General features: G+C 34.2%; 2 protein-coding genes across 2 annotated transcripts in view; one reads left to right on the top strand and one right to left on the bottom strand.

Moving 5' to 3' along the window:
- Window positions 1–239: 239 nt before the first annotated feature.
- On the bottom strand, window positions 240–15,376 carry ANGPTL5 (angiopoietin like 5; the record flags this gene model as incomplete). Its single annotated transcript, XM_079708235.1, has 8 exons — window positions 240–559; window positions 3,818–4,003; window positions 6,180–6,300; window positions 7,895–7,995; window positions 10,210–10,303; window positions 11,194–11,297; window positions 12,932–13,076; window positions 15,281–15,376. The coding sequence occupies 8 exons, from the start codon at window positions 15,374–15,376 to the stop codon at window positions 240–242; spliced, it is 1,167 nt and encodes a 388-aa protein (XP_079564361.1).
- A 4,959-nt stretch (window positions 15,377–20,335) lies between these two features.
- Window positions 20,336–23,259, top strand: part of CEP126 (centrosomal protein 126) — a gene marked incomplete at both ends in the record, with an annotated part of 101,227 nt that continues 98,303 nt past the window's right edge. Inside the window, 1 exon segment of the mRNA XM_079707861.1 lies at window positions 20,336–20,463. Coding sequence (XP_079563987.1) covers window positions 20,336–20,463 — 128 coding nt within the window.

Below are 23,259 nucleotides of genomic sequence, written 5' to 3'. Positions count from 1 at the left end.
AACAAATTTTATTATATATTGTTAATATAATTAGTAGTAAAAGCATACATTGAACCATGTTTTCCTCTATAAAACTCTACAAAGTTAAAGATTTCTATTTAGACTCATAATACCTAGATGTCACCTATGGTTAAATTTTGGCTAATAGGCTTGAAACACTCTGTAAAAAGAGAAACTATGTAAAATTGTTTATATATTAAAAAATATCTGTGGAACACTCATTACAATTTAAAATGAGATTACTTAAAATATGGATTGTAAATTCTTCTAATTTTCATTGAAACAGATTTAATCTTGACAGGTGAGTTGTTTTTGGTCCATGTGCCCCATCGAATTCCAGTTGCAAGCAATTTTCCAGGGAAGTAATGAATGCCATTCAGATTTGCGAGACCACACTGGTTGAACCACCAGCCGGTATTGTTACCGAGGTGGCTGCAGCTCTTCACAGACTGACCATTGATAAAGCATACAGGGCGACATCCATCATTATCAACATCTGATGTGCTAAAAGGCATTGCATTTTGATTATCTTCTTTTCTGAAACCCCGGAATGCATCACCTAGGTAAAATAGATTTTTTTAATGACAAAATTTAAAGGCATTTTTTGTAATTTTAATCAACATTTACCAACTCATTATGCAAAAGCATTACATCCCAGAACTAAGGTTTAAACTATATTTTACTAGGTATTATATTAAAATCTCTCCTCCGGGTGCAATATGTCAAATCTGGTAATAAATTCCTCAATATGATAGTCATGTTTAAGTAGACATTTGTTGGATCAAATTATGGTGGTCTGTGATGGCCTAGGAAAACTTTGCATATTATCAGTTAATAAATTGAAAACTATTAAATCGTTGCATAATTGTATGAAAGGACCAAACAGTGGCAGTATAATTTGAATGATAGTTTCCTTCATATGCTTTAAAAACTAAATCCCATCCCTTACCCCTGGTAACCAGGGGTAATGTGCTCTCCATTCCTACAATTTTGTGATTCCAATTATTTCATATAAATAGGCTCAGAATATGTAAACATGAATAAGTGGACATTCGATATAAAATCGCAAATCACAAAATGGAAACTTGGCTGTGTAGACAGAACCAGATAATTTAGGTCAAAAATATGGTGTATAAACCTGTCATACTTTGGGGAAGAATAATATGGTAATTGGTAATTTAGGCAAAGAAAATAATTTACACATAAATTTTTATACCAGTACCATTTTACATCACTTTAGATAGAGAGGTATGGAAGAAGGTGAAACCTCTACCTTTAGGGAACAAATTTATAACTGCAAAAGTTGTTTGATTTTATTTAGTGGCCACCAAGTTTATATTAAATGCCCAATGCCCTCAAGAAAAAAATCAACTATACCAGTGAGGTATGCCTTTTCTTCATGGCTCTCCACATGATATGCATACTAATTGGATAGTAGTTAAAACACCACCATATTTTAAAGACTTACATTGGACATTCTATGTATGGTATCCCTGATAGTCACAGTAATCTTCAAAGATTAAATATCTTGACCAAGGCAACCTGGCTAACTAAATAGCAGGGGTAGAAGTCATGTTTGTTTGTTTCTTTTAAACCATATAAATAAAAGTTCTAATTAGTCCCATTGTACTTAGATTTCACTTATAGATAAAATTTGCTAATATGTTTGAAACACTAAGTAAAAGTGAAGCTATGTAAAATCTTTGAAGAATTCAAAGCCCAAGTTTGTTTCATTATGTTCCAAATGTTTGGCATCTTTTGAGATGTCTTTGAGGAACCTGGAGAACTTCACTAATGGTAGTGACCTATCCTGTACCCCAGCCCTGTCTCTGTCCATGTACTTCATAGGAACAAAATGCCAAAATTGCACATATTTGCAGGGAGAATATCATTTTCAATACCTCATGGTGCAAAACCTTTCAGAAGTTCAAATGAGAAAGACAACACTTATGGAGCATTGCCTAAATTATATGATCCCTCCACAGATACTCTCCCTGGTTAAGTCCAACCATCAGAAGGATCATACATTATATGAGCTCCTCACTGGATTATATTTAATAATTTACTCTAAAAATATAATGCATAGGTCTATTTTTAAAGAAATGGCCCATTAAAACTCACTGTTATGTTTTCTGCCCGAGTATAATTAGAAAACATTTCACTTTGTTTTCGCTAAGGACCCAGAGAAATGTCTCTCAAGTTTTAGAACCAGGACAATGTGTCCTCATGGAACAACTGTGCTCCTCAAATGTTCAAATTTCATATTTCTATTTTTGCTCTGAGCTCAAAGTCAAATGTCTGGCTCACTTCTACCAAATACCTGATCATACTTAACTATACTGCTATCTTTACATTCTTTTGACATTTTTTTCTTTATTTTGATTATATTATGTGATCAACATTTGAAAGTTACTTAACAACTTTATTGGGAAAAGGCAGAATAAGGCATTACAAAATTTGAGGATTCCAAAATGAAAAAAATCTTGCCATTATAAATTGTATCCTCTAATGAGATCCTAGTTATCTTCTAGAGAAATCCCACATAAACTTTTCCTAATGTTGTATGTTCCATATTTAGATAGTTCTTTACTCTTTTAGAGATGAAGCCTCAAAAATTATATAACTCCTTAAAATTGTCCCTATATGTCAATATTTAAATTTCAGACTTTTACTTAATATCCTAAGTCTAAACCCCCTCAGATATCAGAGATTCCATCCACACCAGACAACTTCTCATGCCCAGTAATTTTCCTCCTTGTGTGCCTAGACTCAAGCTGCTCTGTTTGCCAACATTCATTTGCCAAAAGCCTATCCATTCCTCCAAGTACAGATCAGTGATTCTCAACTATAAGAATGCCAACATATCCATCTAGTGAATACAAATACCTGGGCCCAAACTTACTGAATCAGATTCTGCATGAGTATGTACTTTCAAAAAGCATCCCAGGTTGACTCTAACATTAATTCTTTGTTGAAAACTACCCTTCTCTGGATGTCATCCATTGGAATCATTCTCTCTTTCTCTTTAGCCCCCAGAGCTCTATCAGTATTCTGTGTTTTCAGTTTTATTTAATCTCCCCCTCCATATTGTGACAGTTAAAGAACTGGGAACATAACTCATTCATTTTTGGATTTCTAACACTAAACATACCTAATGAACAAGTACCATGATGAGCAATGAACGGGAGAGCTGAATTTAGTATTAACTCAAGTTTAAAATATCAGCATCAAAATATGAATTTAATATCAAGTATTTTGAAGTTCTATAAATTTAACTTATTTAGAAATGAGTAGATGTACCGAGATATAGCCAAAAAAAAAAAAAAAAAGAAAAGAAAAAGAAAAGACCTCACTAAACTAGTTGTTCTATCAACCTGGGTCCTTGCCCTTGCTCAACTGTGATGAGCTGGGACTCTTGGACAAGTCACTTAATCTTTCAGGTTTCTTCACCTGCAGAGTGAGAAGAGTGAAGATCAGCTCTAACATTCTATGACTTCTAAACACCAGCCTCTCAGTACATGAAAATGTAAATAATGCCTTCCCAGCCTGCCCCACAGATTCGCTTTCTAAAGAATCAATTCTGATTACATATGGCAAAATTGTTTTAAAGTGTATAAAGCACTTCAAAATCACGGGGTGATGCAACCATCATAGCAGAGTTTAAAAACTCAAGACTTAGCCAGTTTTCTCATTCCTAACCTATTCTGTTATCAGTTATGTGTCATATACCAAAAGAAATGCATTACTTTTATCTTCATCTAATATTGAATCAGCTATATGTAAATCTTTTGGATAATTTTAGGAATAAAAAACTTACCAGCATTTCCTGAATATCGTCCTAAGTGCATTTTAAAAAATCTTGTTTCATCCTCTAGCCAAAAATTATCATATGATGCATAAGCGAATGTGTCATCTTCAGATTCCAGTGCCACATACAGCATAAAACTGGTATTCTTCTGATTCACTATGTAAAAAATCTTTTTCAGCCCTAGCCAAAATTCACCTGTTTAAAAAAAATGCTTTTTTAAATATACTTTAATACAAGTTAGAATAACTTTTTGTTATTAAGTGTTTGGTTTTGCTTAGTGTTTCAATAACTCCAAGATGGCACACATAAATTATTTGAGAGACTAGATTGTCCTGGTTCAAATTATCAGTGTTTGCCTAATTTACCAAAACATTATATATATATATATATATATATATATATATATATATATATATATATATATATATATATATGTGTGTGTGTGTGTGTGTGTGTGTGTGTGTGTGTGTGTGTGTATCTTCCCACTTCTACTTTACTAGACTTGGGATAACTAGTCTCTGTTTCATTTTTTTATCTCCCCAAATTAAATTCAAAAATTCATTTAAAGATCATGTAAAAAGTCAAGTTTTACCTTAGGCCTGTCAACAAAAAATGAGTTCAAATATTATGGCAGGTAACAAAATGATGTGTACCAGTAAATATAAGAGGTTTAACCTCCAAATCAGCAACACCTAAAGAAATATTTTCTGAAAATGCTCAGTAGAAATTATTTTTTCTGTCTTTGAGAATAATGTTTTGTGAACAAATATTTCTTTGTTAAAATGAAGCTCATCAGTTACCTATGAATGAAGACATAAGGTAGCAACACTTGAGCATACCCAGGTTAAGGGTCAATATTTCCGCGATGATTATAGATCCAAGATGGATTATTGAACTCCCTAATTCAGACTGCATTCTTCTTGCATGTTCTAGCCAATGGCTTTCTACCTCCCTCTACCCACTGTGGCATAACCTAAATGTGGACACTCCTGCTCTGAAGTATATCCCTCTGCTTGAATCATGAAATTACTGAAGGAAGTAAGGATCTAGTCAAAACAAACTTCACGAGTTGGGAGACAATGTGACAGCATTCAAATCTTAAAACTATAGCTAAGATACTAAGTCACTCTCCAGGCCTTACAGGGGCATTTTAGCTACATATCCACTTAGAACTGAAAAGTATTCTGAAGAAATACTGGAAGAAAGGGAGCATAGGAAGTAAAAAAGAAGTACAAGAAGGAAGGTGGGCCTGCTTAGTTTCTCACAGGCTGACACTACAATTTAAGTGTCCTTGCCATCTTTCCCCTCTACCCCAACCTCAGATTTAACTGAACAATACATTTTCCTTAATCCCAAGTTTATTTTTTTAAATAGGCCAAGTACAAAGCGGTCTGCTTATGTGAAGTATACCTTCCTGAAGACATTTTTTGGTCAAAACTCAGATAATTTTCCCATGGAAATAAGCATTAAGTAAGAAAGATAACAACTTAGAGCCTGCAGATGTATGACAGCTCAATTCAGAAGGCAGCTCTTACTGGAAAATTGGAGGTAATGTTGAGAAAACACAAGTATTTGAACTGCATTCCATAGCATGGCAGTTATTTGGCCTTACTTATGACATTTTATTACATTTCATGTCCCTTCTAACATCATTGGCATGCTGTAGGGTTTTTAGCAGTAGGACAAACACCACCACTTATTAAATCCTTGGATGACATTATTATGGGATCTTAAAGACTCTAAATTATAACAACAGTAACAAAATAATAGCATGAAAATGATCAAAGTCACCTGCAAATGTTCCAATTAATGTAAAATTCTGCAGGGTTCAGAAATACTGGTGCTTCTATTCACCAGCAAAAGTTGATGCTGCCATTTGGTAATAACGTGAACAGATTTTACAGTTCATCTGGGGTTTACATTTTCCAAGTTTTGAGCATAGTGATTTTTACTGACATTTACATAATTTGAATTCCTACAACCATGGACCTCAAATTCTCTATTTCATTTGCTTGTGTAGACACAGCACAAATCTCAAGAATTTCAAGGTCCTTGCTCATTCAGGTTTTCATTCTACAAATAGTTATTGAGTATCTGCCAGAATTCTGCTGGGAGTATAGTCAATACTTAATAAATAACACAATTTAGAATTTTCACTCAAATCACATTTCAACTAAAAATAAAGATTTTCATATCCCAACTGAAGACCTATTTATTTTAAGTAATTTGGCATATAAGCAGAGGGTAATTTGTCATATTTTTATATTCACAAGGATTTGCTATTTTTACTAACTATTTGACCAATAGAGACAGAGTCCATAGGCATATTATCAAAAAGAAGAAAAAAGAGGAGAAATAAATAAAATTTAACCTAAAAGGTCACCAAATCCATCCAGATAGTCGCACCATAACCTTTGGAAGTCAATTATCCCATCGATCCTTTTCTGTATCACAGTCCATCCACCTCCTCTGTAATCCATGTCACACATTACCTAAAATAAACCCAGAAAAGACAAAAATAACATAATATTATTTTCATTCTTTGATATAAAACTCATACTTAACCCTTAAAGCCTAGAGAAAGAGAAGATACTTCCACTGAAAGTTTCAATGCAACTGTATGTCATTAATGTATTCAGATTTTTTTCAAATCTCTAGAAACACTACTGTTTATGATAAAACAAACCTAATTGTGGTCCCTGTATCAGTCATTTTTTTAACATATGTATCTGGAGCATTTTAAGGTTAACCTCTTATTCCTCATCTCCATAAATATTTTTTAGTTGAGTAATAACTGTGCCAATCTGATATGGCAGAGTGATGTATTTCTTTATAAATTAAATTTTCCTTTTAATTAAAACACTGATTTTTTAAAAACAGTGTTAAATGTGCCTGTGTGCCTGTCTTTGATTGCTTTTTTCCTCCAAAAGCCTGGAAGGCCTGTGTTCAGACTGGGATTTTCAGACAGAAAGGCATGATTTGTGCCCCATCTCAGCAGGCACTCATAGGTGCATCTGTGGTGCTCTGTTAAATGCCTCTAAGAGGACAAGCATAGGGGACCCATAGAAGTGACACAGCAAGAAAATCAGAGCAATCCTCCCCATCAGAAACTTCCCACACACAGACAGAAAAAGGCAGTGTGGAGGAAGTTAGGGAACCAACACTTTCCCACAAAAGAGGAAATTATGCATCCCACTCTTCACAATATTAGAAGCCTTCCCTTTCCACATCTGTTCAGGTCCATTTTTGAATCTGTAGGTGAAGTAATTTAGGTAATTTAAAATTATTTCTCACTTAATTCCCAATTTTTGACAATAGATGTCAAAAAATAATGTCAGTAACTCTGAGACGAGAAACTGGTTTAGAAAAAAAATATTTTAATAAAGACTATCAATAAGGAATGATATTGGTATTATAAATTTCTTACGCACAAAAAAGTAACCAGAAAATTATATATATATATTTTTATATATTATATATACTATATGTAATATAGTAATATTAAAATACATAATTTTAATAACATAATTTCTAGTAGAAATTTCTTCTAGAAATCATGGTATAGACTACTAAGGATAAATATGAGTAATTTATTTTATTTGATTTGAGAAATGGATCAGCTTCTCAATCTGTCTCACAATTCAGTGAAAGGTTTTTTTAATTATTAATTTCTTATACAATCACAAAAAATCACTTATCATCCAAAGAAAGTATAACCAAGTATAGGAAGAGAAACTAAAGTATTTTTAGCAAGCCCCAAGGCAAAGCACACAATTATTTTTTAATATCCATAAGCTAATTCAAGCAAGTAAGATTTATTTTGCAATATAAGATCTTACACCAAATGGATTTACTTTAAAGAGTGTAACTATGAACACTCAAATAGAAAAGTGAAAGACCCTCTAGTTCTTTTATTGGTTTGTGGTTTGGGCAAAGAATTCCAGAAAATGAAAATTTTGAAACTGGAACTTATACTGATTTATTTTAAATTTTTTAAGAAAAAATAATATATTAAAACAATTAAAATTCTAATATTTAAATAAATTAGATGCCTATCCTATTCCATATAATAAGGGAAAACTTTACCTCAAATGGGTAACTAGATCCTTCTGGGTGGATTATATACAAACCACTTGGTGTTTTAGTGACAGAACCAATGGTATCCTTAATATCAGTACAATCTAAACCTAGAAAAGTAAAATTAGTTATTTTGGATATTTCCACATATACATTTAAGACAATCATTTTATAACAGAGAATTGACAGTGCCATCTGAAATTATTATTATTAAAATGTTCAGTAATGATGATGATTTTAACTTTTTGAAAATGAAAAATTATCTCAACTTTAGAAATAAGAAGAAACTAGATAGATAGGTGGAGGAACCGGGATTGAATAAGTTATGCTGCAATAAACCTTCACTAATAACTAACTCACTGTCATTGATTAGTATTCCATTTGGTATCAACATTTATTTAATATATTTTATGATTATGCATTCTCTTGTCCAATAAATAATGCCCTTTCAGAATTCTAGGCTTATTTTGGGAACATAATATGTAACAGAAATCTGTGTGAATGAGGAGGAGAAAATCCAAAGGAATAAGTAGATTAATTACTATTGACACATCCTTTCTCCACTATTTGAAATTTCAAAAATTCTAGTGTTTTGGGGCCCACTATTACAAACAGGCAAAGGGAGAGGAGGGGGAAATCACTTTCTTCACCAGAAAAAATGATGCTGAGGCTAGAGCCTGCTCTGTTGACAATAGCTAGAACTGTAGCAGTCTATAATCACCTTCTCTTAAGCACTACCCTTTCTAGGGGATTGTAAATGTATTATGTAGATATGATATTATAGTTTACTCTTTGTGTTATATCTTATGTAGATATGTATGTAGATGTGATATTATAGTTTACTTTACTTTGTGTTATCTTTTATAAATGTGATAAAACAAATTCAACCCTTACAGCATCAGTTACCAAGAGAACAAACACATGAAAGCCTGATACTTCAGAGCCAGAAGCTTGGGTTAGATTCCTAGTTCTACTATTTACTAGCCAGAACTAAGTTACTTAACTAATTTTCTTCATGTGCAATATTGTTATAATAATAATACTATCTACTTCATAGTGTTATTCTGACGATTTACATAGTAAGACATTATATCAATATAAAGCACTTAGCACAGTGCCTAGCGCACAGTAAATATGCAGAAAATGTCATCTACAAAAAGTTAGCTATAAAAATTGTTTGCTTTCCCCTTCACTTCTAGAAGATATAGATTTGTTGCCTTTCTTCTGAATTGCTAAGAGACATTTTCATAATAAATTTATGTTAAGAGATATGATAATAGAAGTTTACAATGTAGGACTAATCTGAGTTGGAATATCTGCTTTGCCATCACCATCCAAATAAATATGAACAGGTTATTCAGATGTTTCTGGGCTCCATATTCCTTATCTGATGATCATCATAGTGAACACTTATACTGTCTTACTATGCATCAAGCAATATTTTAGGAGCTTTTGGTGTATTTATTCATTTAATCCTCATAAGAACCATATGATGTAGGTACTATCAGTTTACTGATGAGGAAACTGATATCAAGGAAACAGTGGATGAGGGATTTGAAGACAAGTGATCTGACACCAGGGTCCTTGCTCATAACCACCATGTTACACTACCTACACTTATGGGAAATAAATGAGATATAATAGAATAACAAAAAACAACATGTGAAAGTGCCTGTCATAGTACCTGACACATAGGTGATTCTCATTAACAGTTTATTTCCTTCTCTTTGTAAGGAAAAAAGAAAGATCATTCACTAGGCTGTCAATAAATATTTACTTGCTTGGAACTTTTTGTTATTAATTCACAACTGTAAGATATATAGGGCACTTTTCTAAGAAACCCATGACTTTAGGAATTACTATACAGTGTTTTAGTATAAACCATGCTAAATTCCAGTTTCTTTTGTCTTAAGTTTCTTTTTCTTTTCAAATTTTATGTCCCAATTTGAAACATCTCAGACATGTTAAAAATACTTTTTACAGGTGGGAGGAATTCTGAGACGTTTTTTTCTTCTAACTGAAGATTGATTATTAATATTAAAATGTAAAAGGAGAGCCTGAATTCAGTTACATAAAACTATGCTATTTTCAACAGATTCAGAATATCTGTATACAGCCATAGCTTTCAAATGGTCAGAAAAGCTTCCCAATTCAGGAAAGTATACACTGTCTGGGTTGAAATTTGGCAGGTATTACTCCTCCAGTCTGTTAGATGATAATGAGCTGTATTTTTTAAACAAAAGTTCTAAATGCACCAACCTGTCCAGGAAATTTTTAAGCAATAAAAGACAAGTATGAAAAGGGTGAAATACCAAAGTTCTCACCATGTGACTGAACTGGTCTGTGAGGAAAAGTATCCAGCTGTTTTCTAAAAACTTCTGTAGTCAAAAGGAGAACTCGATTCATGAGCTCATTAACCTAAACACACATGCATACATTTAAGCAAATTTATATTTGAACAAAACTCTCTTTGGCTGAATTTTATAAGTGATATCTCTAAGCCTCTTATAAATCCAGCTTTGAAATATATATAATGCCCATTTTTCTTTTGAATTCCTTACTGCTCTAAGCAGTAAAGAAAGGCATTACTAAATAGCAATCATTAAATTGAGTACTGTTTTCCTCCTACACATTGCTTTCATCTGCCCAGTTCTGCATTTGACTGCTCTTGCAGATCTGTTCTTTGTATCTTGCCTACTCCTTTGCTGTAGTTTCTTATCTGATCTCCCTGTCTCCTTCCTCTGCTCTTCCTCAAGTCATCCTCCTCACTAGCTGTCAATCTAATCATCACATTTCCCTGCCCAGACACTTCGATGACTCCTTGGTGTGGCATGAGTTAGCTCCTATTTCTTTAAGTCAGTTTTCCTTATACACCTCAACCTCACCAGCCACTCCACCCCTGCACCACTTCAAGCAGTTCCCCAGAATGGAAGGTCCTTCTCTTCTTACCCCACATTTGTGACCTTTGAAGCATTTATCCATCTTTCATGATTCAGTTCATAATCTCTGTCATCTGGGAACACTTCTCATAGCTCAGATATTGAATTTCTTTGGTGCATCTTTCTGACAGCAGTCACAACATTTTCAATACATTTTTCTGCTCTCTTAGACTGTATAAGCTTTAAGTGAAGATCTTTTTTTGTTGTTATTGCTTTCTGTTTGCCTGAGGCTTACTATGGTGCCTCTAACATAGTAGGCACTAAATCGATGTATGGACTTTAATGCATTAAAAAATTAAACAATTATACCTCTAGCTAAGTATATCAATGTACACATACAATAACAACACAATTCTAAAAAATCCATACCTGATTAGATAAATAATCCAAGGAAGCTTGCTGCTCATCCATCATATTTCTTAGTAGTTTTTTGGTACTTCGTGTATAAGAAACAATAGAATTTTGCAAATTTCCTTAAATCATAACAAAATGTGTTTGCTAAATATTATTTTGTTATAGAAAACAATTACAGTGAAAAATAATTACAAAATGATGTTGGATAAATATGTAACAATAAAGCTCAATCTAATACATAGAATTGCATAATCTAGTTAGTGCTTTTTTGTTTAACTCAGGATTATCCAAGAAAACAATTATTTCAATACCTCGCAAGGAAAGTATGCTTCCTAATAATTTAGATTACCCCCAAATAATTTAATCTGATATAAATGAGAGACAACATTCTGAATATCAATTCTCACTTTATAAGGTGAGAGGTACAGAAGCAGGAGGTCCAAGACTCATCAGTTCTTACTACATAAGAAAGTAAAAGGCAATAATTCCATATCATGTAAGTTAATTTTAAAAGTAAATCTTTCTTTAAATTTTTTCTATTAATGCTATATTTTTATATAAACAAATTACAAACACACATACATATATACCCATAATAAATCTTAGTCAAAAGTTTTAGCTGGTTGGTTTCTGGTTAAACTTTTACTATGTATTTTGGTTTTATTTTAAAACAATCTTACTTATAGAATAGTTTCAAGAATAGTATGAAGAACTTTTTCTTAATTCTTTTGAGCATGCCACCATGATGCCCCTGGATACTTCAGTGTGTTTTTCTTACACCAAAGACATTCTCCCCAACACAGTCATAAAAATAAGGAAATAAACATTGACTACCATGTACTTCTCAGATTTTATCCAAGTTTATTCAGTTATACTGATGATGTCCTTTACAACAAAAGGAGTCACACATTATGGCATACCTTATTCTTTTAAAAATTATTTATTTCTATTTTCCTAACTTTTCCTCTAGCAGTAGAATCACATTAATAATTCGTGATATTTTAAAATCTACCTCACCCAGCTTCATCTCTCATTTTTACTTTCAGTCTCTCACTTTCTATTAGATACTCCCTGGATTTAGACATCTGTCTTAATGGATCTAAAGCCACACTCATAGGTTTGAGAAGCCTGAGATACCTGTGTTACACATAGAATTAAACACAATAATGTGAGCTTTTTATACTTTCTGACCTAGGAGTTACAGTCCTATAAGAACTGGATCAGAACCTCCTCCCTTTCTGATTCCCCGTCTCATTTCACCGCCTATGTACATATAAATAGATCATGAAAATTACTGCACTGTTACTAGTTTTAAACAAAAATGGAGATTTTAAAACGTTTTATTTTGTATGCTTTGCTACATAAATTCGCTGTGAATTTGTATTATATCTATTGTAGCATTTACTCAATATTAGTGAATTTCTTCTCAAAACTCAGGTGAAATTTGCCATTTGTTCAGACGGAAGTAAGAAAATAGTGCTAGGCGAATTGATACTATCAGTGCGTTCTGGCTTGCCCCTTCCCTCTGTGGCTAGTTGGTGTCACTGGGCCATATTATATAGAAGAAGGATTTGTTCATTTACCAAACACTTACGAAGCACCTACTATGTGCCAAACACATAAAACTCCTGGCCTCGGATGATCAGGATATATATAAAATGACCCACAAAAATGCTAAGGTATATTTTTCCATCTCTACCCTAGAAATAATAAATCATATACCTGTATAATTGTGGTTATTTTTAATACTTACTACACATGAAATGTTTTTCTTCTCGTGTAATTTTAGTTTTAACATCACATGATTCCTCACAATCTTCTTTATAAACAGTAGCATTACTTTTACTTTCACCTTTTGCATTAGATTCATCTTCTACAATGTTAACTACTGGAGAATCCTTTATATTAAAAAAATAGAAATAAGAAAAAATATATGAAATATGTTATATTACCTAATATGTCATAAATAAGAAGAGTGTAAAAAAAAGATGAGATTTCAGGACATATACAAGGATGATCATTAGAAAAAAACATAATTAACTGGTTAGTTCAAACTTCCACAAATAAACTTTATGGGTAAATTCTAGGTATGAACAATAAATATATGTTAATTCATTATTTTTGCTCTCCTTTTTTCTTCTCCAATTACAAAGGAATCATTTAGGGTTTACATTCTAGTGTGGTGGCTCTATGGCCTTGACCTTTAACTTTTACACATTTCCATGTGTGATATAGTTCTGACCATCCCTCTTCCAGAAATTGTGCAATTTGAAGTTCTTTGAATGGGTACTAAGAAGGTTCCCTGAGATGCCTACAACATTTCTATGCCAAAAACACTTTCTGCCACTAGTTATTAGGAATCGTGGTTTGGGGGAAATGTGCAGGAAAATTGTCGCTTTTGTATAAGCTAAAGTATTTACAGTTTTGAAAGGTAAAGTGTGCATAGATTTAAAAGGTACCACTGAATATTTAAAAAGGATAACCAACAAGGACCTAGTGTATAGCACAGAGAACTCTGTTCAATGTTATGTGACAGCCTGGATGAGAGGGAAGTCTGAGAGAGAATGGATACATGTATATGTATGGCTGAGTCACTTTGCTGTGCAACTGAAACTATCACAACATTGTTAGTTGGCTATACTCCAATATAAAATAAAAAGTTAAAAATATTAAAAGATAAAAAAAAGGTAGCAGTGATAACAGAAAAAAAGCATGGAATTTTGCTTTGCAAAATCAACAACAGATATCATTTTAAAAAACCAGCAACCTTATATATAGAATGGATAAACAACAAGGTCCTACTATGTAGCACAGGGAACTATATTCAATATCCTGTAATAAACCATAATGGAAAAGAATATGAAAAAAGATATATATATATATTCAGTTACATATGTATAACTGAATCACTTTGCTATACAGCAGAAATTAACACAACATTGTAAATCAACTACACTTCAATAAAATAAATTTTAAAAAAATTAAATTTAACTTAAAATAAAAAGCCAACAACCAACTACAAACCTGTGATTACAAGTGGGGAGAAAGAAGGAGAAAGGTGCAAGATGGGGTAGGAGCTTAAAAAGTACTAACTACTATTCAAAAAGAAAAAAGAAAGAAAGCCAATTACAGATGTCATTCCAAAGGTATCTATTCTTGTTGGCACACTACTGGTTTTTTTAATGTTAAAACATCCTTTGGTAGAATTTATGTGATTTAAAATAACTCTGTAATTTAAAGAAAATAATAACAAGCTTTGTCCTCTTTGACCTGGATATTGAGAGAAAGGTAAAGAGCTAATCACAATATAAAAGATATTTGCCCAAAAAGATGCTTACATTTTGTTACACAGATCTACTTTTAACTTTTTGCTCTTTCCCCTAAACTCCTATAATAATTGACATAGTAGATGTTTTCAAAAACTTAGGTTACAACTATATTTTTTAGATCTAAATAAGATTCTTAAATTTTTAGTATAGAGAATTGTTATTAATATTTCTGTAGCTTTTTAAGAATTTATTCTTGCTTCAACTTTAGAATTTAGTATTGACACAGTGGTAAATACATTTTATAACATTTAAAAATTGTAAGCCAACATTTAAATGTATAGAGATTCAAATCACAATCTACTCATAGTATTGCATACACTATCTTAGCTATCAATCACTCTAACATTGTTTTGAATAAAATTTTCTAATTTTAAATTTTAACATTTCCTAGGTAACTGGTCACAAGACTATATTTGAAGTATGAAAGTTTATAGAATAGTTTATTTTAAGCAAAGTGAATTTTTTTACTACCTACCAGACATTTCATTATTAAAGTTAACTGGAAAGTTGTTGGCTAGTTTTTAACCAAGGCCTGCAATTTCTTTAACAATTTTTCACAAGAAATGTATTAAGAGTCAATCTTCAGTTTATGGTTTCCTAAGTTTAAAAGTAATATTATTTAAGCATAAGTCTCAGCATTTCTAAATAAACACTTTAATTTTCCCATAAATTATATTGAGTACTGTAATTAATCTTTTCAAACATCTAATATATATCTTGAAAACTATATAATCATGCTTTCCTAGCTGAAATAATATTGCTGAAATTCTTACCGTAGAATGATGCACACAGTTACCTTGTATAACTTCTCCACAAGTAAAAATACATAGATTTAATAACAAGAGTGAAGCTTGGAAAAGATAAATCATATTTTTCTTGGTTGGAGAAATGAAAATTTTCTTCAAATATCAGTCAGCTCTGTGTGGAAAGAACTCTAGTACACAGAGTCTTCAGTCAAAAATTTCTGGAAGGTGTACAACAAAAACAGAAGCCAGTACTTACTAGTTTCCATGCCCTCGTTTGAAACACCCTTCATATGAGAAACAAGGTAGCCTCTAGAGATCCAGTCATTTTAAGTTATACAAATCCTTTTTTATCACTACATGCCTGCATTGTAAATCCACGCTTTGGGAATACAGGCAGTAGCCAGCCAGCTATGTAGCTAAATCAAGTAAGCAAGCAAGAATTTATAGCATCATCTAGTTTTTATGTCAGATTTTTTTTCTGCCCTTAGAAAAAATGCCTTTGATAAGGTGTAACTCTATAATTGCGAACCAGTTTGCATAAAAATAGTAAGAAAATAGAAATGAGTGATGTAGAGGGAAGAATATTATATTGGAACTATTTCTACAAAATACTTAGTAGAAATTTAATCAGTGGGGACACCCAGAGCAGATAGTTCAGACTTAAAATATGTTTGCAACTGAATTTAGCTATCAGTGATGGTCACATTAACCACATAATGCCAAATGTCTAGGACTCTAATTGATTTATATGTTTTACATCAATAGTGTTAAAACTTCAAAAATTGTGACTATTAAGGGGACTATTGTTATTGAAAATTACCACTCTCTGAAAGTTGATAGATCAATGTCTGTGATGAATTTTCAAATTCTCCATGATAGTGGCTCCTGTTTTTCACCACTTAAACATGCCTAAGTCTTCACTATCCTAAAATTAAGATTTTCCTGAGTCTTGCTTCCTATTCAAGGTATTATTTTCTCCATCTCCTTTCCTACCCCAAGAACAACAGGGCAGAGGTCATAGTTTTTATGGTACTTGCATAGTGATCGGCATGGTATAGGCACTAGGATATCAATTAATGAAGTAATATCTTAAACAAATTATCTATTTTCTGACTTTACATCCTCAACACGCACTATTTAAATGCAAACACTCTTATCTCTTATTCCACTGAAAATTTCTCAGTTTCTCCAGTGAGACAGCATGGGGGGGTTGGGAGTGCTGGCTCTGGTACCAGAATGCCTGGGTGAATCTTGACTCACCACTCCCTAGCTCTGGAAACTTGGGCAAAATTACCTAATATCACTATAGCTTACTTTCTTTGTAGAATGAGGATTGTTGTGTGGATTCAGTCATTTAATATATGTAAGCACTTAGCACAGTGCAAGAGACATGACAAGTACTCAAGTGTTAGGTGGTATAATTTTTTTTTATTATCATCATTATTATTTGACTTGTTCTATAATACAGTTCTAACATTGCCAGCAATATTGATGACCTTTAAAATCTATATTAGAACTAGATGAGTATGTATCTTTAATCTTAAATTTCTAGTTGATGTCTCATAAAATTGAAAAGAAGATGGCAGAACTTTAGCAATTTTAAATCAGCCAGATGGAAATATACTTTGTTCTTTCACAGCTTGCCCGGAGACAAATTCAGGAAATTCTTACTTGAGCAAGAAAATACTTCAGCAGAAAAAGTAATAGCCTCAGCAAGAAAATACTTCAGCAGCAGAAAAAATACCCTCAGCCAAGATGAAAGTGAAAGCTCAAGAAATTATCCATCACACGCTGCCTCACATAATTCACTATGTTATTTATAACAGTATCCAAATTAGATAAATTACGTGAACAGGTTTTGTAACCATAAATTGGTTATTATATTTTCTTTTGTAAATAGAACATCATTAACAATTTCTGAAACCATGTTAATGAAGTTGGGTGTCTAATAGGCATCTCACATTTAACATATCTGAAATCTAAATCTTATTCCTTCTCCCACCCTCAACCTACTGCTCCCCATTTTAGGAAATGGCAATACCCTTTATGCAGTTGGTTCCAGCTCCAAATCTGAGAGTCACATTTGACTCTTTTTTTAAAAATTCCACTCACTTCCCACAACCATGCATCAACACATCTTACTGGCTCAAGTTTAAAATCTGGAAGACTTATTGCCGCCTCTATTACTACCATCCTAGTCCAAGCCGCCATAATCTCTCACCCAGCCTACCATAACAACATTCAATCTAGTCTCATTGTTTCTAGCCTTATCGACTGTAGCCTAGTTTCTCCATAGCCACTAGAGTGATCCTTTTGAAAGATTAAATTAGATCTTACTCTCCTACTCCAAAGTCTCCAATGGCTTTCCCTCCACTGGAAGCTGGATTTTATATTAATCCTTGTATACTACATAAGTCCCCACTGCACTAGAAGGACATCCCCCATGCACTGCTCCAATTTCAAGTCCTAGCACACTTCCCCTACCCCACTCTTTTCTAGATATAGTGGTCTTCTCGCTGTTCCTTGAACATATCAAATAAAATTCTGCCCTCAGAGCCTTTTGTATTTAAAGTACCCACTGCTTCTAGATAATATTCTTCATCCAAATATTTGAGTGGCAACCTTCTTTCTTCATTCAGACCTCTGCCATAATTTCCCTTCCTTGGAGGCCTTCCCTGAGCACCATATCTAAAATAGAACTGACATCAGTCTCTATCCCTCTATACTACTCCATTTTTCCTCATAGCACTTTTCAATACCTCATATATTCTAGTAGGCAAGAAAAATAAATGCAAGCTTAATGAGCATAGGGACTTTGAGGTTTTGCTCACTACTGTATCCCAGCACCTAGAAAGTGCTTGGCACATAGTAGGTGCTCAATATTTATTTCCTTCATAAAAGAATGAATTATTTTATGGTTTTTGAAGTGTGAAAAGTTAAACGTTATATTTAATTCATATGTCTCTTTTAACAAAATAGAGAGACTTTAATGTAATACTCTTTTTTATTTCTTAAATCATACTTATCTTTCCTGCCAAGAGATAAAACTTATGTTTCAAATTCTCTTTCTATTTTCCAAATATCTAATCTTAAAGCCTTTTTTTTAGAATCAATACAACTTAATAAAGGACTGTACAACTTAAATAAAACATGAAAAACCTGCTTAACATTTTGAAGAAAGGAATAAATAATTTAAAGGTGAAAAAATAGATCTGTAATTTTTTAAAAAGTTGGTAACATTGTGTTTAAATTTTCTTCTTGGGTATCATTGTAAAGCAACATTTGAATGAGGAATGATTATATGAGTAAACATCTGTAGGCAACTAAGAAACCAAGTTATGCTTCTTAATGTTAATACACCATGTGACAAAGCAATAAGGTGCCTATGAGTGATGAGATATCAAACTAATAATATAGAAAAAACTAGACTTTCAGGAAGGCTAACCATGCCCAAATACTTCAAACAGTAAGCACAACCTTCTCACTTTTATTTGCACTTTACACTGCCCTACTTTGCTTACTCTCTCTCAAATTGGCCCTGGAGAAACCGACTTGTGATGATAGCAGTGGGAATAGAATCAACTTAAATTCCTGTGACTAAGCCAGTTAAAAATTTGCAAAGATAGCTAATCATCCCAGTATACACATTTAGCCTTTCTTTGTCAAGATTATCTATTCTACCCTCTTGGCATGGTCCTGAAGGGGGCTTATGTGTTTTGTGTTTTAACTCAAAACTGGATTTTTTGTGGCACTTTTGAATCTCAGTCACCAGAACACATTCCAATTTGAGTCATTGTATCCAACTTTGCAAAAACTCTGCTTTAAATAGCTTCAACTGGAAAAGTTTATTATTTGAACTCTAAAAATGAACAAATTGAGTCACAAAGACAGGGGCATTTGAATGGTGGGCGAGTGGTTTTTATTCTGTTTGTACATTCTGCTTCCAATCTGGGAGTTTTTTCCACACAAAAAGAAAGAAAGAAAGAAAGAAAGAAAAAACTGGCTGAAATACAGCCAGAATTTATATGTACTTTTAAAATGAGCTCCAACAAAGAGTTTCAGCCTTTTTTCAAATTTTTACTTGCAAAACCATTAAACCTGGTGGCTAAAAAATCCAATTTTCCATAAGAGCTGGAAGCAATTTCAATATGATGATCTCTTTTGGCATATCTTCCCAGGAGATTACTAAATTAAATCTGCACTACTTTCCTGGCCGCCGATGGTCTATTTCCAGAATCTGGCAGCAAGGCTGGCACCATTAAAAGCCTTTGAAATGCGACGTTATAAGTAGGGAAATGGCAAGGAAGACGACTTGCAGACGGAATGGCAGAAGCGTCAGGGAATGGGTGAGAGAATGTAGAGAAAGGAAATTTCCACTCCACAAAGCCTTTTAAAAGAGATGGTGTTTGGGGATAGTGATGTTCCAGAAAGACACAACTCAAACCCCACAGCAGGACTAGGTAGTTAAACAACAAATCCTACCCTGAATTATCCCCGAGGCAATCATTTCAGAATCCCCACAGTGGCGTTTGCCTGTATCTGAAGATTTTGCGTCTCAGTGTCTTTCATCACTCTCAATACCCTCACGAAAACATAATCATAAAAAAGGAGGTAGAACGGAGTCAGGCTCCGAGGCACAAGTCAGCTCCCCATTCCTGCGAAGGCTCGCGTCCCTGAGGATGCTAGGGTCCCAGGCCACCGCCCGCAGTCAGCTCGGAGGGGTGGGGGGGAGTAGGCGGGAGTCCGCGCCTCCTATTGGCTGCCTCTGGCGCCCCGCCCCCACACCCTGGTAGCCGTCGCGAAGGACGCGGTGTCGGTTGGTTGTCAACATGGCGGAGGCGTTGGGGTCGCGGCTGCCACCTCTGCCATCGCCAGGCAAGGTCGCCGCTGCTGCAGCTGCCGTCGCCACCACAGCCAAGAGCGCCAGTGTGCGGGAACCCGAGCTGCCGCGGCCAACCATCCCGCCGCAGTGACGCGGGGCCTGACACGGAGTGCAGGGAGGGGCGGAGGAGGAGGAAGCCGGAGCTGCCGTGAGGGAGGCTCTGGGGGCGAGCCGAGAGGCGGCGCTGAGGTGAATGAAGGATGATGACCGAGAGGCCCGGAGCCCGGAGCGCGGTCGCAAGACTGGGCACTGAATCCTCGGACACCCGCGTCAGAGCCCCCCTCAGCCCTCGGTTGAGCGGCGGGCGTCACCGACCTGGCGCTTACCTGTATCCTTCCAGCCGTGGCTGCCGGCGTAGCGGTGTTGGAAGCGGGGCCCATCTTTTTTCCCATTAGACTCCCATTATCACAGATGCAAGGTGATAGAAACTAGCTAGTCATCTTAGTGCGGATATTTGTTTCAGTAACTGTCGTTGCTCCCCTTAAACCTGAAATACCATTTTATCCTATTCTAGGACCGCTTTCCCGGCCACCTTGTTATCTCACCCCCATTCAACTTTGGTGTAAATTTTTTGTGAGTTTTCAAATAGATCAACCGTGTGTTCTATGGGGATTGTTTTGTCTTCTAGAGTTATGCCGTTATGCTCTTTACTTCATATTATCCACCCCCTGATTAATCATGCTGCTTGGAGAAAAGAATTCCACAAATAGGTAAAATGTTTTGCCTTCTTGAAACAGTCCGTTTTAACAGTTAACCTAGCACTTCCCTAATTTATTTACCAGAGCTGCTAAAGCCTAACACAGTTGGTTAATTTGTTTTGTTTTCCATCCTCTGCCCAGGCTGTTGTCAGAGAGACAACAGACAGAAAATGAGAAGCAAAGGACCCGGAGGCTTTGCACTGGATTATCTCTTGACCTGTCCCTAAAAATTGGTCTAGCCCACCTTTGAGATTGCTGTTGGTTGCATTGTAGAAAATTGAAAGAGTGAAAGAGTTTTGTTTTCAAAATATGTAAACCATGTTTATTCGTTCAGAGAATGTTATGATAATTAGAGTGTAACCTTTGTATTATCAAAGGACTTGGTTGGTAGTAATGGTGCTGTATAATCATCTTCATTCTTGTCAAAGAATGGAGTGTCTTCACTTTTCAAGTTAAACCCCATTTTCTTATCCTTATTGTCTTCCACTTCTGGGATGTTGAACTTTTAAAAGCAAGTCAACAACCAATTTTCATTTAGTGCCCGCTCTTTGACTAGGTGCTTGGGATACAACTCTAGTGAGGAAGACAGATATGTACAAAGCTTAACTGATGGTAAAATATCCCCCCTCTGATCATGCTTTCCTCAAGCTTTTAACCCTTCTGTCTTTTCTTTCTTCAGTCAACTTCTCAGAAACCCTAACCTGCAATAGCAGCTTCTAATTCTTTTCATCTATTCATTATTAACTCCATTCACTTTGGCTTTTGCCCTAACTACTCCTCAAAACTGTCCTCGCTCAAGAAGTAATCTGAAATAAACTGTATTGCTTTCTGTATGGATTTGATTCTGTCCCCTTGACATTGTATTCTCTTGGACTCCGAACTCCTATTATACTGACCCTGATTTATAGCTAAATCAGAAAATAGGGAGGCACTGTAAGTGGCTCATTGATAAAGTGTATCTTTCCATCATTTTCATTAGTGAAATGGTCATAAACTTAATATTTTTAAATTTATGAGGTATGAATATTGATACAACAAAGGAAATATTTGTAAATAAATTCAGCAGTACCTCAAATGAACAAAACCAAATAGACATAATTCCAGAATTATGTTGGTTTCCTATAAAGAAATGTATTACTAAAAATATACTTGAATTATAAATATATAGTTAAAATTAAGAAAGTTGTAGATGATCATTTCAATAGATGCCCAGAGCTTTGCTAAAATCCAACAACTTTTGCTAGTATGTGTGTGTATATATGCATCTGTATGTATATATAAGTGTATATAATGTACTTTTTGCTAGTTTATATATATATATATATATATATATATATATATATATATATATTTGCTAGTATATATAAAATTAGTATATATATTTAAATTGGGATAGAGGAATTCTTTTGAATGTAAACAAGACTATGATACTAAATCAAGAATATCATTATGTTACTAGTTAGAGAAACACTTAAGCACCTTTTGTATTATTTTGGATGTTCTTAGTATCTGTAATGTTTCATATTGGATACCTGGTACAAAGTAGGTATGCAAATTTATTGAATTAATGACTAAATTAAAAAAAAATGAACTGCAGACTTAAAATAAGCAAGTGGCTTGTAAAATTTCTACATGTGACTTCCAAATATGAATTCAATACTCAGAGGCCATCCAGCTTTCTGTTGAAGTACTCTCACTCAAGTCAGAATTCCCTGACTCTAAAGGCAAGGAACAAAACCTTATGAAGTTCATCTAATTAAAATTAGCTGAAGTTCTATAATTTCAATTTCTTGAAATAATTCAAATAGGAATAGAATAAAGAAGTGAAGTTCTTTCATGTCCCCTTCACACTATGCCTCTTGTTTTCTCATAAATATCTCCAGTCTTTTCCCCTTCCATTTTATCCTAGCCCCCACCTTGCCTCTCTTTATTCCCTACCCAGTTTACACCCTATTCTTAATTATCTACACATATTCTCTCACCAACATCCTTGGTTCTTTGCACTCCTATTCTTTCTCAACAACCCAGTAACTACTACAACCCTATTTCTCTACTCCTTCACTCAACAATAAAAATGCTGTCAGAGAAAAAAATCACAAAACCGATACAGCTTGATGGTTTCCAGCTTCACCAGAACAAGAACAGGGTTCTCTTTTGTTCCTCTTAATTAGTTTCTGTGCCAGATCTTGATCACCTCCCGTCACTCGCAGTAGACTGTCTTACTACAATACTTCATAGGAGAGTGGATGCCATAAACTCCCTCAGGTCCCTCCCAACAAACAACACAAACCTTCTTACTCCCATCACCACCCTCAATCCCCTACCCTGCTTTTTATCCCAGGCTCACTAATGGGATATCACTTTTACTGTAGAAGGTGAATCCATTCACTTGTGCCCTATTTTCATCAACTCTCTTCTCAGTAACC

Source organism: Hyperoodon ampullatus (genome assembly GCF_949752795.1).
Source record: "Hyperoodon ampullatus genome assembly, chromosome: 7".
Lineage (NCBI taxonomy): Eukaryota > Metazoa > Chordata > Mammalia > Artiodactyla > Ziphiidae > Hyperoodon > Hyperoodon ampullatus.
The sequence above is the reverse complement of the archived record's forward strand: the minus strand, read 5'-3'. Positions and strand labels throughout refer to the sequence as shown.